Genomic DNA, 15,073 nt, shown 5'->3' with positions numbered 1-15,073 from the left:
TCGGACGAGAGTCAGCCCACTGGGTCTGCGTCAACGCACCCTGAGTGCGCTAATAGTGAGGAGAGAATCCTCTTCTGCAGCCGCGCATGAAAAGGCACTGGTGGAGACCTTGATTGTGTCAGTGCGGGAAACCTTAAAGTTGGAGGACTCAGCTGATGCTGAGTCTGCGACGCCAGTGCAGTTTGGCATCCGCAAATCTTCCAAGGTGACAAAGGTGTTCCCTTTTCCTGCCTATTTTGACGAGATTGTCACTAGTTAGTGGGGTTCCCTGAAACGCATGGTTGGTATACCTAAGCGTTGCGCTAGGAGATATCTCTGAGGAGTCTCTTCTATATTATATTCCAATATATGTCGGGATCAGCGTTTTCTTGTGCTTTCTTATCAATTTGTGGCGTTACCCGTTGGTCTTGCCTCAGCTCCTCGGGTGTTCACAAAGGTTTTGGCCCCAATGCTGGCCTTGCTAAGGCAGACGGGGATCATGGTATTTGGTTACCTGGGTGATCTGCATCTGCGTGCAGAGTCTTCTTCGGCTCTGGTAGCTGACTTGGACATTACTGTGCGAACTCCTCAGGAGTTAGGTTGGACATTGAATTTTCAGAAATCGGCTTTGACTCCTTCCACCAAACTGGACTACTTGGGTCTGACACTGGATTCTGCATCGGCCCGGGTGTTTCTTCCACAGGCAAAACTACTGAAGCTGCAAGATGCGATTCGGCTCCTGTTGTCCAACTGCCGGTCGTCGCACAGAACTTGCATGTAAGTGCTGGGTTTGATGGTTTCCACCTTCGAGGCAGTTCCGTTTGCTTAGTTCCATACCAGACCTCTGCAAAGAGAGATTTTTGCCGAATGGTGGAAGTACTTGCATCTTCGGATGCCGCTTTTGGCCGCAAAGTTTTGCAGGCTGCGGTTCAAGAGGCTCCCGCCTCTTGAGGGTGTAATTTTTCTGGTGGTGAGCTCCAGTTTTTCTGGTTGAGCTCCTGTTTTACCTGATTGGCTATGTTTAGCCTTGTTAGGAATTATATGTATTGCTGTGTTTTTCCCACCCCTCATGTTGATACTGCTTTTGGACATCCCAAGGGTCTAGAAGACATGAAGCTGTGTCCGTCAGTGAACGAAAGAGAAAACTGGATTTTTGTCTTACTGTCATATCCTTTTCTCTGAGTTTCACTGACGGACACAGCACCTGCCCCTCTGTTGGATTGAGTATTCTTCTGACACTGCTTGTTAACAAACTGAAGTCCTATGGCAGAAAGTGATGGTATACCCTCTGGGACTGCCTCAGGGGAGTAGCCAAAATAGTTTTCTGCCCAGTCTTACTCCTGAAGAGAGAGCAGCATAAGCCCAAGGGTCTAGAAGACATAGAGCTGTGTCCGTCCGTGAACTTCAGAGAAATGGATTTTAGAGTAAGACAAAAATCCAGTTATTTTAGGTTGTCTCCAGAACTGGAATAGTTGATATATCTTCCACTAGTTCTTGTGACACAAAGGGATTGCCTCACTTTAAAGGCATTTTCTTTCACTTCCTGTTTTGTCTATGGCACATTAAGGGGAATCTTCCCAATGGGACACAGATGCCAAAAATAAAACTTTACAAGGATATTATAATCCTCCCTTACTCTATCCCAAAAAAAAATTGCCTCTTTCTCTTACGTCCTCCGACAGTCGCCGCCCATTCACACAGTCTTCACTAATGGGGTATTGCTTCCTCTCCACAGGAGTTTCTAGGCATAAGACTTGTAAAAGAACAATTAATCTACATAGTCACACCCATGGGGGCTGTCCTTCTAGTCCAATACCCCTCTGCAATAGCCATCCCAATTCAGTTTGTCTTCTGCCTAGCTTAGGAGTGGATAGGCTTCCCTGTGCTGAGGCTACAGTCTCAGCCTTCCTCTTTTTCTTTATGATTTATTTTCTGAAAATGTCTTTTTTTTTTTTTTTACATTGCTAGCTGTTTATTTTATCAGCGCTAGTTAGTTGGATCTTCGGATGAAGACGACGTTTGCGGAGCTGGGAATCGGACTGACCGTCCTGGTTCTCCAGGACAGAGGGTCAGATGGAATCCCAGCCTGCCATCGAGCGTTTCGCAGGCTATGTGTTCGCCCTGGCCTCGCAAATGACCCATCCCTGTCCATCAGGGATGCAGCCATGTGAGGTGGCTACCTCACTGGACACAGCATAGGTTCGTCCGTGCACTACTTGTGTCCTGTGTTTCTGGCTGGCGGCACTCCCCTGCCATCTGAGGGTGGGCAGTTTCCCGCTTGATATGAGGCACCCACGCCATCGGGTACAGGTAAGTACATTGTGTGTGGGGCCTCTGTCTGGGGTCGGTAGTCCTCTGTGTCTGTGGTGTCCCCTATGTCTGTGCGTTTTGGGCTCCCTGTTCCCGGTCCCTGCGGGGGTTTATATTCTCACAGCAGCGCTGTGTGGGGGATTGGGGGGTCCCTCTCCTAAGGTCACTTTAGGGTGCTTGAAGGTGCAGACACATGCGGCAACCACTGCGGGGTTAAAAATCGCCGGTCCGCCATTTTAAGTGTGGGCAGCATGTCTGGCTTCATTATGGGCGTTTATACAGCATGCTATGTAGTGATTTTGGCGCCTTGGGGCGCCATCTTGCGTGTGGCATTCGATCGTTCAGAGCACATGTCGGCAGCCATCTTGCCGAAGCCTCCCATTAGTTTCAATAGGCATCCATTTTCCCTTGGCCTGCAGCTTAAGTTCAGCCTCCAGCGATGACATCACTTCCTTCTTTCTCACAGAGCCGACCGAAGGAGCTGGTAACACACTGTGGGGTTTCTGTCCTGCTGTTCTTTTCCTGTCCTGCTTTGTGCAATCTTCCTGGTCAGTTTTGTCACTGCGGGGGGGGTCTGTGTCTCACAGTCTCTATAGCAGTGTGCTGCGGTGGTCCGCGGCGCTCTTAAAGGGCCAGTTAAAAAAAAAAAAAGTTATTTCTGTTATGGAATCCCAGGACAGCAAATTCCATCCAGCCTTGGTGGGGGATTCAGGGTCCTCTGAATCCTCTAACCTGACTAATTTGGCTGCTGTTGTGGCAACTTTGGTGTCAAAAATTGATGTGCTGATGACTGAACGTGCTGCTAGGAAAAGGCCTAGGATTTCCTTTTCTTCTGATTCTGAGTGTGACATGGTTGCTGTAGGTAGCGTGGCCCTTTCGTGTCTCGCTCTTCTCAGGACCCGCAAGAGTCTGAGGGGGAGGCGAAGGTTGCAGGGGTGGATGACTCTCCCCCACCCCCATGCATAGCTATGGATGAGTTGATCCTAGCAGTAAAGGAAACACTACATTTGGAGGATGAGCCCACTCCTCCGGGCGTGGTGTCCTCTGTTGGTACACACAGGACCCGCAAGACGGCGCAGGTTTTTCCTTGCCCCACAGAGTTTTACCATAAGGTGAATGAGCTATGGCGTAATTTAAAACACACCTTCGTGGTGCCTAAGAAGTTTCAACTTCTCTACCCTTTTGCGGCTACCACGGCTGTGCGCTGGTGTGTGCCTCCTCAAGTGGATCACACGGTGGCCAGATTAAACAAAGCTACCCTGGTCCCCATCGAGGATTCTCCGGTGTTTAGGGACCCTACTGATAGGAGGCTAGAATCTCTTGCCCGACATTCCTACATGGTGGCGGGTTCCATGCTCAAGCCTATTTTTGCCTCTGTAATGGTGGCTCAGGCTGTGGCGGATTGGACCAAGGTGCTCAAACGCACCCTTGTGGCCGACTCTGCCCCTCCCACTACAGTGGAGATGGTGGATCAGATTTATCGAGGGGTCATGTATTTGTGCGATGCGGCTCTAAATGAGACCCCTTTGGCGATACGCCTGTCCAGTGTCGCAGTGATTAACCGTCACTTAATCTGGTTGAAAAGCTGGTCGGCTGACCAAAAATCCAGGAAGACGGTGACTGATTTCCCCTATGCGGGGTCTCGCCTTTTTGGGGAATCCTTGGATGAATTGGTTAAAGGAGTCACTGGGGGTAAGAGCACCTTGCTGCCCCAGAACCCTAAGGAAAAAATTTTCCGCGGTAAGCGGGCCTCCTCCTTTAAACCTAATCAGGGGTCCTTTCGTGCCTTCAAGGCGCAGAACAAGGGAAAACCCTTCAAGGGCCAAGGTGGCCAGGAAAAGCCCTGGTTCGGCAAACAAAAGTCCGGCCAGGCTGGGACGGTGGCTCAGTCCGCCTCTGCCTGAAGGGACGCCCTCACCCGTTTCAGGGGTGTGGGGACGTTTGCGCGGTTTCCTCCAACCTTGGCTGCTCCGAATCTCGGACAGGTGGGTTCAGGAAATCATTTGGTCAGGTTACAAGATCGAATTTCTTTCACGGCCGGCGAACAGATTCTTTCCCTCAAATCTTCATTTGACCCCAGGGCGGTTACAGGACCTGCATCAAGCGGTGCAGGATCTCCTCACCCAGGGGGTTGTCGTCCCGGTGCCTCATCGGGACAGGTTTCGGGGTTTTTATTCAAATCTGTTCACTGTGCCCAGAAAGGAGGGCAAAGTGCGTCCGATTCTGGACTTGAAAGCGCTGAACCGATTTGCGCGCGTTTGGAAATTCCGCATGGAATCACTCCGCTCGGTGGTGGCCTCCCTGATTCCGGGGGAGTTCATGGCCTCTATAGACCTGAAGGATGCGTATCTACACATCCCCATTTTCGAGGGTCATCAGAGGTATCTCCGATTTGCTATCGCAGAGGATCATTACCAGTTTGTGGCGTTACCTTTCGGTCTCACTTCGGCTCCAAGGGTCTTTACCAAAGTGTTGGCGCCTGTTGCGGGCACAGGGCATTGCGGTCTTGGGATATCTGGACGATCTCCTGTTAAGATCGAGTGCCAGTCAGAGCCTGCTGCGCGATCTGTCCACTACGGTCCAGACGCTCCAGGAGTTCGGTTGGACTATCAACATTCAGAAGTCGACCTTGTCGCCTTCAATTCGTCTCTGGGAATGGTTCTGGACTCTGCTCAAGCAAAGGTGTTCTTACCGGAGGACAATCTCCGGACCCTGCAGAGCGAGGTCAGGTCCCTCAGGGATAACAAATCCTCGTCACTCCGGACCTGTATGCGGTCCCGGGGGTTGATGGTATCCGCCTTCGAGGCGATACCATTTGCACAGTTTCACACGCGATCTCTCCAAGCGGAGATCCTGGCCAGGTGGGACCGACTTCCTCAGTCCTTGGACCTGAGGGTGTCTCAGTCGCCAAACCAGAATGGATCTATTGTGGTGGCTTCAGTCCCCGGCGGTGTCGGACGGAAAATCCTTCCGACCAATTCTGTGGACGGTAATAACCACGGATGCCAGCCTGTCGGGCTGGGGTGGCGTTCTGGGCAACCTGTCTGCCCAGGGCACCTGGTCGAAGGAGGAATCCTCCCTTCCGATAAACATCTTGGAATTGAGAGCGATCGGGCTGTGCCTGCTCCATTGGTCGGATCGTCTTCAGGGCCGTCCTGTACGGGTGTAGACGGACAATGCCACTGCGGTGGTGTACATCAACCACCAAGGGTGCACCAGGAGTGCCCGGGCGGCCCAGGAAGTGACCAGTATTCTGTCTTGGGCCGAGACTCATGTCCCGGAGATATCGGCAGTGCACATTCCGAGTGTGGAGAATTGGCAGGCAGATTATCTGAGCCGCCAGACCCTGGACCAGGGGGAATGGTCCCTGCACCCGGAGGTTTTTCAAATGCTGTGCGAGAAGTGGGGATCCCCGGATGTGGATTTGTTCGCATCTCGGCTAAACCACAAGGTGGAAAGGTTTGTGGCAAGAACGCGCGATCCTCTGGCAGACGCCTCGGACGCGTTGGTGGTGCCTTGGCATCAGTATCGTCTGATTTATGCCTTTCCTCCGATTCAGTTGTTGTCCAAGTTCCTTTGCAGGTTGGCCTCGGAACAATCACTGGTGATTCTGGTAGCGCCGGACTGGCCTCGCTGGTCCTGGTACGTGGACATTGTTCACCTGGCCGTAGAGCCTCCGTGGCGGGTGCCAATGCGAGAAGATCTGCTGTCTCAGGGACCGATCTTCCATCCTGCTTTACAGTCGCTGGCTTTAACGGCATGGCTGTTGAAAGCCAGGTCCTGAGAGACAGGGGTCTCTCTTCAGAGGTCATTCCTACTTTGATCAAGGCTAGAAAGGCCTCTTCTGGTAAAATTTATTACCGTACATGGAAAGCTTATTTTGCCTGGTGTGAGTCCAGGGGTTTCTCTCCTCGTTCCTACTCGGTGGCAAGGCTGTTAGCTTTCCTCCAGACTGGTGTGGACCAGCGTATTGCGTTGGCCACGATTAAGGGCCAGGTATCTGCTCTTTTTCATTGCCCTGTGGCGTCTAATTCCTTGATTTGCACCTTTATTCAAGGTGTGCGTCACTTAGCCCCTCCCAGAAGGGAGCCCTTACCTCCATGGGACTTGAACTTGGTTCTGTCTGTGTTAGTTCCCCGTTTGAAAATATCAGGGAAATCTCGTTACCTATGCTATCTAAGAAGGTTGCGTTCCTGGTAGCGTTCACTTCTGCTCGCAGAGTGTCGGAGTTGGCAGCGTTGTCTTGCCGTTCCCCTTACCTGGTGGTTCATAGGGATAAGGTGGTCTTGCGACCTAATCCGTCCTTTCTGCCAAAGGTGGTTTCAGATTTTCACCTCAATGAGGACATTGTTTAAACTTCGCTTTGTGCGAACCCTAAGCATCCAAAAGAGGTGGCCTTGCATTCTCTGGATGTTGTCAGGGTGATTAGGGTTTACCTGTCGTCAACTGAATCCTTTCGGAAATCGGATTCTCTCTTTTTACTTCCTGAGGGTCCTCGGAAGGGTATGGCTGTGTCTGCGGCAACCATTGCCAAATGGATCAGACAGACCATTGTTCATGCCTATTCGTTGCGGGAACGGGTTCCTCCCTTCCCTGTCAAGGCGCATTCTACCAGGTCGGTGAGTGCGTCCTGGGCCTTCCGGCATCAGGCTTCGGTGGCCCAGGTGTGCAGGGCTGTGACTTGGTCGTCGGTGCACACCTGTTCCAAATTCTACAAAATTGATGTTCTGGCGTCAGCTGATGCCTCCTTTGGCCGCAAAGTTCTCTGTGCGGCAGTGCCATAGGGAACCCTGGTTTGTACGGGTCCCTGGCTGTTGGGGTTGTTAATCCCCCTGGTTATTTGTTTTCCTGGGTTGTTGCTCATGTTGAGCCCTTTTTTGTTACCCAGAAGGTTACTTTTCTGTGCATGTAAGGTTCCTTTCTCTGATGTGGGTACTGCGTTGCTTTTCTGGCGGTTGTGTTGCCCACCCCTCATGTCTACACTGCTTTGGGACATCCCCATTAGTGAAGACTGTGTGAATGGGCGGCGACTGTGGGAGGACGTAAGAGAAAACGGAATTTTTGTAAAATCTTACCGTAAAATTCCTTTCTCGGAGTCCTCCGACAGTCCCCGCCCCTCTTTGGGGGTTTTTTATACACTATCACTGCTTGCGACCAAACTGAATTGGGATGGTTATCGCAGGGGGGTATTGGACTAGGACAGCCCCCATGGGTGTGACTATGTAGATGAATTGTTCTTTTACAAGTCTTATGCCTAGAAACTCCTGTGGAGAGGAAGCAATACCCCATTAGTGAAGACTGTGTGAATGGGACGGTGACTGTCCGAGGACTCGGAGAAAGGAATTTTACAGTAAGATTTTACAAAAATTCAGTTTTTCTATAAGTGCAGTGTCTGTTTACTAAGCTCTGGTTAATACTGCTGTGACATGTGGCACAGTCGCATTACAAGTCAAAACACATTAATTTCAGTAGGTGCCATCTTAATTGCTGCTACTCAAGTTGCAGCGACAAAAAAATTGTTCCTGCACTACTTTTTTTGCTTTTTTTTTTCTGGTGACATGGGTGCTATAGACTACAATGTTAAAATCTCAAAAGTCGCAAGGAAATTGTTTGTCTTATGTTTGTGACTTTGGCTGTGACTTCAGAGGGTTTTGTAAGCTCAGTAATATGTGCCACACTCTGTTATCATTGGCCAAAGTTGCAAAACCTCAGTCGCAAGCAAGTCACAGTGCAAAGTCACACTGGAAGTCACAGAACTTTAGCTTTGCAGTAGTGTGAACCAAGCCTTTCTGTATTTGAATCGCTGTTTTCATATACTTCTGATTATATTCAACTTTATATACTTTTAGGTTTTTATACAAGTCCATCCAAGGAACAATGTTTCCAACACAAGTACAGGTTGGTCGTCAAGTGCTGAAAGCTCATCCAGAATGCCTCACTCATATTGTAAACAGGCTACATTCCCACAGTGCACCTGTGACAGAAAAACAAATCAGTACTACCATATCAACGGTTAGTGAATTTCATCTTGGAAGGAACCAAACAGAAACCATTGCGGATCAAGAGAAAGAGACTCAAATGTTGTGCTTTACTAATCAAGTTAAAGGATCACCTGAAAAAACTAACTGTACCCTTCCAGATCCTTCTTTTCCTAGTCAGATAAAGGACCAGTTGGGGGCACTTGCCCAGCCTTACAAACATGATTCTTCTTTGGAAGCCTTTTGTGTAGATGAGATGTTGAAATGGGATCCAAGGAAGGACCAGTCTGACATTGGATTGTTAAACTGGATCACATCTACTCCTTTGTTTAAGGATTCTGGAAGGCCAAAGCAGCCTTCTGTTAGTGTTCTGGACACATCCAAAGACTCTTCTATATTGCCATCAGATTTAAGTATTCCCAGCGATTCCAGTCAAAGCTCGAGCAGTGTTTTCCCAGAAATGGTAATTCGGACCACAGGCAAGGGGGATATGCAAGAAACAACTTTTTTATAAATTTATGTATATGTAAAAGACTCCTATTTATATTTTTCTATTTGCACAATTATGTTTTAGTTAATTTACTCTGTTTCAGTATATGAAGCAGGAAATTGGCGGTACAGGATTTTTTGTCAGTTTTATTGTACATATGTTAGTTTTGTCAGAGCTTTAGAAGAAGAAAAGTATATAAGCAGAGGTATTTTAAAAAAAAAATTACAGGTTATCTGGCTTTACCAAACTTCTGAAAAATATAGTAGAATGTTTATTTGTATTTGTAGAGACAAAGTTTATATTTAATGTAACATTGTGTACCATTGTGCCTTTCTTCTTTAAGAAGATCTCTCAGCTACACTGACTGACCGAATTGGGGTCAAATTCTAAAACGGAGTATAATATATGCTGGATTCCTTCTTTATTTTTTTATTTTATTTTTTTTCTCAAACAGCATACGTTAGGGAAATGGAAACAAAGAATTTTAATATAGTTATGTATAGAAATGGTCGCTCTGGTGCATATTTTTTTAATTTGTAAATGTTGCATAATGATAATATAACTGCCTTGAGAAGGGTATTTGAGCTATTTAAAATTAAATAACGGTTTTTAGCACTAAATCTAAATGCAAGACATTTCTAAAAACTGCTGAGACTACAACACATCAAAAATGGTCTGAATTCACTGGGTATTTAGATTATCATAATAGAAGTCCATACATGTCCATGGTCACTGCAAAAGTACTAAGATGGTCAAACAAATCCTATATAGAGGGAAGGTTATATATCAGCGTAAAAACAAAATCTTCACGGCCCCTTTCAAAGCCTAGCCTTGGCGTTCCAATCAGGGCTGCCTGTCAGATTTTTATTTCAAATGATTTTTATTGAGGTTTTCAAACATCAAAAAACAGAAAACAAGGATACGGTCGCAGCCTCATCGCAACTGGTAAGATAAGTAGTGTGGGTCACAACAGCTACAACAGACAAAAATGGTAAATGAACAAGAAATGCGGTCTAAGCGTAGATTCTGCATACAGTGTGCAACATAGAATAGTAAACAATCATGCCTGTCAGATTTTTAGATGACCTGATCGGAAGCTCAATGCATTCTATGGACAGGCGAGTAAACAGACTCGCGTCTGTCTTCGCCCGCCTACCTCCTGGTCTGATCAAGTCCAATTAAAAAAAAAAAATATCGTAAGTCTCCATCCTCTATTGTTTCGATGGAATGGAATTTAGGTAGCCGGTTGTACAGACAGCAGAGTTTGTTTGCTTCCGGCCACCCATAGAATAGAATGGGCTCTATCCACTCTGCAGAAACTGAGCAGTCACAAATAGTGTCATCCTCCTGCAATTCTCCAATTACCAGGGGATCACCTCACAGATCCCCTGCTGATTGGAACTGAATCCACCCCATCTGAAAGAGCCTTATCGTTCATATAGCTGTATATTCAAAAACATTAAAGCCTAAGTACACAGGGCCGAAAGTAAGGAGACATTTGTTCCGTGTTTACTGCAGCAGGCTTCTATCCAAGGGGCATGACCAAAAAAGGTCTGTCAATCGACTCCCGATCAACGCTCTCAGCCAATGGCTGAGAGAGTTTACCAGAGTGCTCTGGGGAGGGGGGGGGGCAGTCCCCCCTGTCAGAACAAAATAGCACAGCAAGGAAGATCACTGTACGAACATCGCATAGTTAGTACAGCGGCTCCTTCTGAGCTTTTTTTTTTTTTTTTTTTTTTTTTTGCGTTTAGCCCTGCCTGCTTGAAAGTAAACTAGTAGTATTTACCAGGCTTTAGGAACAAATCCTCTGACACCACTGCCAAATTTTTCAACAGGCCTTCTATACTTTAATGAATCATAAGCTGTTTGGAGGGGACCAAGAAATGTATACCTAATAATAAAATCCCAAAATTGTAAACTATAAATTCGTTCAATATAATGTATCACTTTGTTCCATTGTATAATAAAGTAATCCCAAACTTTATAAAAAAAAAAAAAAAGTTAAAGGAGGCTGATCCATTAATGTCCTCAAGACAACATTTCATATATAGCTCTGTAACAAACAGTGCTCTTCATAATGTCAGCTCATTAATGCCTGTCACTAATTGGAAGCCTATTTTTAAACAGTCTAATCTAATCCTGTGCTGCAGCCACTCCTTTCTCTAGAAAGGAGTGTGGCAAAAGTATGATGCAAAACACTTCTTTCCCGTTGGTGCTTTAGCTAGTAAGCAGCTAATTGTATTGGCTTTTTTGCAACACCTTAAGAGATTGGCTTGAAATGTGACCTTCAGGCAATGAGCCCTAAGCTGCAGTGCACTTTCTTGGTCCAGAGCTGGGATGTGACCTTTGTTAGTAGTAGACTCTGTTGGCAAAGCACTGGGGGCTACCTGGTTACTAAGGCCACTGGATGCCATCAATATCCCCACTTTGTCAGTTTACTATGGAAGTAGTTAACCCTGAAGGACTTGGTGCTAATTTGGGGAAGTGTTGCACGTTGTCCACATTTTTTTTTTCTCCACCATTCAGCATTGAAGAACCACCTCCCTGCTGTTGCTCCTGACTGCAAGTGACGTGGATCTATCCTCAGGTCGCCTCTGATGCACTCCTACAATGACCAGGTCACCTGAATCTCTATTGCCACCAACAGCTACTATGTAAATGTTCAAAGCCTAGCCTTGTACCCCCTGAGGTGTGTTGCCCCTGACTTATGGTACAACAAGTTGTGTTCTGGACACATGGGGAACAATATACAGAACGCCTCCAGATCACAATCCGCTACTGGTTACTGTGCTGATTGCTTTGCATCTCCAGAGGAGCCTGATTTTGACATCCCAGAATTTTCTCCTCCAGGTCTGTCCGGCCTCTGAGACTTCAGGAATGCATACTTGCATGTCCCTATTTTGTTTCTCATAACTGCGATTGCGTTGCTGTGAGTCCCCACCACTTTCAATGCGTGGTCCTGCCATTTGGCCTATTCTCTGCACTTCAAGTGTTCGGTAAGGTCCTGGTTTCTCTCTTAACTTTGCTACAGTGCCAGGGTGTCCCAATTGTGCCCTGGGTGACGACCTGTTGAGGAAACAGTGGGAACAGATTCTAGCTGACAATATAGTTGGAGCTGCCTAGACCTTGCCAAGGTTAAAGTGGAACTTCACGCAAAAGGCTCCCTTGCCACATTGTGGTAGTTCATTTTTTTTTGGTGGGGGGAAGGGGGGGATACCTAATGTTGACAGGTACCTGCTCCCACCTCTGCTTAGATCGCCTAGCCCTAAAAGTTCTCCTCTCTCCCCTCCCTGCAGTCTTCTGGGACATGTCACAGATTGGCCATACGCAAACAGCACAGCCAGCCACCCAGAGTTATGATGCCAGCGCCGGGAACCCGAAAGCTGGTGAGGACGACGCAGGATCCCTGGAAAGGTAAGTGTCCTTTAATTAAAACTCAGCAGCTATAGGATTTGTAGCTGTTTACTTTTATTTATTTCCTCAGAGTGAATCTCCTCTTTAAGCTCGGCTCTAAACCTTAAGAAGTCAGTGCTTATCCAAGAGGAAGCTCAAGTCAGAGCAGTGTCACATTCCCTACTCCTAAACTCTTCCTGGAGTCACTCAAATCTTTTCATCTGCATGAGAATTCTGGGGCTGTTGGTAGCTTTTCAACAGTCCCATATGCTCAAATTCACTCTGGACCCCTACAAGATAAAATTCAGTCTTCCTCTCCTGTCTTCAAGTTGGTCCAGTCCTTGCAGAAACCAATTTATCTGGCCACGACTTTAGGTTTGTACTCTGGTTGCTCAGGAATCCTGTTCTGGAGTTGGGGGAAGGTCTTACCTTTCATTTCCTTGAAAGATACGCACAACAGATATACTGGACACCTTTTTTGTAAAAGGAACTCTTGAGAGCCAAGGGGATCTGGTACCCTGATTGACATTCTGGCCCTTTGGGCATTTTTGGATGTTCCTGCAATGCTGGACACCCTGATGGGAAGGTTCATCTGGCCAGGATTCAGTCGGACAATGCATACATGAATCCCAAAGGTTCCTGGCCCTGGGAAGAACTTTACATTCCTGCCTTATCTGCAAATTATATTCCAGGACAGTTGGCAGGCAGACGACCTTCCAGGGCAATGGTCTCTAAACGCAGAGGTATTTGTTGTTGAACCTTTAGGCCGGGAGGTCGGCATCCAACCTCCACTATGTGTGATGCAGAACATCAAATGAATGATTTATCTCCAGGTATAGGGATCCTCTGGCAGAAGTAGTGGATTTTCTGTTAACTCCATTGTATCAGTGCAGCCTGGTCTTTTCTTCAAATGAAATCCTTCCTCATCTTCACCAAAGGATTGAAATAAAGGGCATTCTGGTGATTGTCATAGCTCCTGACTGGCCCAGGGAGATGTGGTACTCCGACTTTATCAGACTTCTTCCAGACTTAAACTTTCACCAAGCTTTAAGGAAATTTTTCTTGCCAAGTGCCACTTCCTTGCAAAATTACTTACAGGAAAAAACTCATTGCTTTACCCAGGTGGATCTGATGTAAGTGGCATTGCTGTGGCTGAAGCTCTTCTATGGCTTCCAGTAACTGTATATAAAATCCCGGACTTGTCTTTGAGCTATATACCCTACTTTGTTAAATAGCAAGTTAAAAACCACAGACACAACAGCGCTAACACGTACCAGCCGGAAAAGGCCATTGCAAACTGAACATCAGACTGCTGCCTGTATTTAAAAACTCCCCCTATTGAACCAGTTCAAAGGGGGGGGGGGGGGGGTTATAAAGGCAGTAGTCTGATTTTGTGTGTTCTATGACTAAGGCCTTTTCTGGCTGAAACGCGTGTTGGTGCTGTTGTGTCTGTGGTTTCTACCCTGCTATTTAGTAACGTATATTGGTACAGCTCAAGGACAAGTGCCATCTTTTACATACCGAGCAGCCTGTTTATTTGTCTTTTAGTGAATCAATCCCTTCAGCTCATTACTGCCTATCATTACACCGCTATACATGCAACGTATACCTTTGAGTCTCTTTTTGATTTTTTTTTTCCCTCAAGTTTGGGATTACCATATGTAGAAATAAATGTGCAGACAAAGTGATACATATTATTTTTTAACTAATTTTTACAGATGATTTAAGATTGTGGCATTTTATTATGTCTCCTATGGAATTTATAATTATCCTGGTCCCTTCCAACGGGTTACAATTTCTCAATTTATGGAGACCTTTAGAAGACTATTAAGATTTGAATATATTTTGGATATTCTGTAATTAAATACATTTATATGGGTACCCACGTTGGTGGTTGTATTCTAAAATGTTACCATTTGATTGAATATACAGCTCTGAGCACAATAAAGATCGTATTTTGGAGCTGGTGTATGACCTTTCCTCTGTCCGATTTGTTTGATAATTTTAAGTACAGTTGTAGTAATTAAAGAATTTGTTTTGTTTGCCTTTTTACATGCAGGACATTGAAATAAGCTATTATAACATTCCTGTTCTGGGACAGAATGGAGCTTTTTTACCCAAAAAATAGTGGGCATAATTCATTAGGATGCAATATGTGCCAAATAGAGCCTAAAGTGTATCTAAAACAAAAAATCAGGGTATTGCAGTTTACCCAACATTTAGATGTGGTGGCTGCTTTAGGCTACGTTCACATCTTGGCGTTTTTGGGCGTTTTTCAGCTCTAAGGATCAGCTCCAAAGACACCCAACAAGACAAATCCATTTTTCTCTTACGTCCTCCGACAGTCGCCGTCATCTTCATATTCGTCACAATGGGGTATTCGACTTTGCTCCGTAGGAGTAGCTAGGCAACAGAATATGTCAGTATTAAAGCTTTTAACATATCCCCACCCCAGGGGGTGGTCCCCTCAGTCTATACCCTCCTGCTTCCTGTTTCCTGCTTCAGTTTCAATGTCTAGCTTGTCAGGAGTAGCTGGATGTCTCTATGCTGGGGCATTTTGTCTCCGCCTTCTCTCTTTTTTTATTTTATTTGAGTTTTTTCTCTCTTTCTTTATTTAGCTGTTATTTTTACCAGCAATAGTTAGATCTTCGGATGAAGAGGATAATGCGGGCTGCGTCTCGGGCTGACTCCCCTGGTCGCAGGTTGTGGGTCAGTGGCTTCTCAGCCCGCCATCGAGCGTTCAGTCAGGTACCGCTCCTGAGTTTTCTGAACGACCCATCCCTGTTCCGTGCAGGGATGCTAGGGTGAGGTGGCTACCTCACTGGACGCTGTGCGGTTTCTCAACCCACCTTCTGCTGCGTCCTGGATGCGACTCTCCCTGTCTCATGTACAGCGGCTTGTTCGCCTGTGCGGGTCCCCCACG

The 15,073-nt window shown here is 46.6% G+C and overlaps 1 protein-coding gene across 2 annotated transcripts in view; it reads left to right on the top strand.

The window, feature by feature from the left end:
• The window catches only part of ATP10A (ATPase phospholipid transporting 10A (putative)), a 454,793-nt gene extending 445,487 nt beyond the window's left edge, over positions 1 to 9,306 (top strand). Inside the window, exon 21 of one of the 2 annotated variants that reach the window (XM_082245265.1) lies at positions 8,139 to 9,306. In XM_082245265.1, the coding sequence (XP_082101391.1) occupies positions 8,139 to 8,781 (643 nt within the window). In that variant the 3' untranslated portion in view covers positions 8,782 to 9,306. The remainder of the gene's footprint in view (positions 1 to 8,138) is intronic. The other variant, XM_082245266.1, reaches the window with a different exon arrangement.
• The last annotated feature ends 5,767 nt before the right edge of the window (positions 9,307 to 15,073 follow it).

This window comes from Pelophylax lessonae, assembly GCF_965119305.1.
Source record: "Pelophylax lessonae genome assembly, chromosome: 2".
NCBI classification, from domain to species: Eukaryota; Metazoa; Chordata; class Amphibia; order Anura; family Ranidae; genus Pelophylax; species Pelophylax lessonae.
The sequence above is the reverse complement of the archived record's forward strand: the minus strand, read 5'-3'. Positions and strand labels throughout refer to the sequence as shown.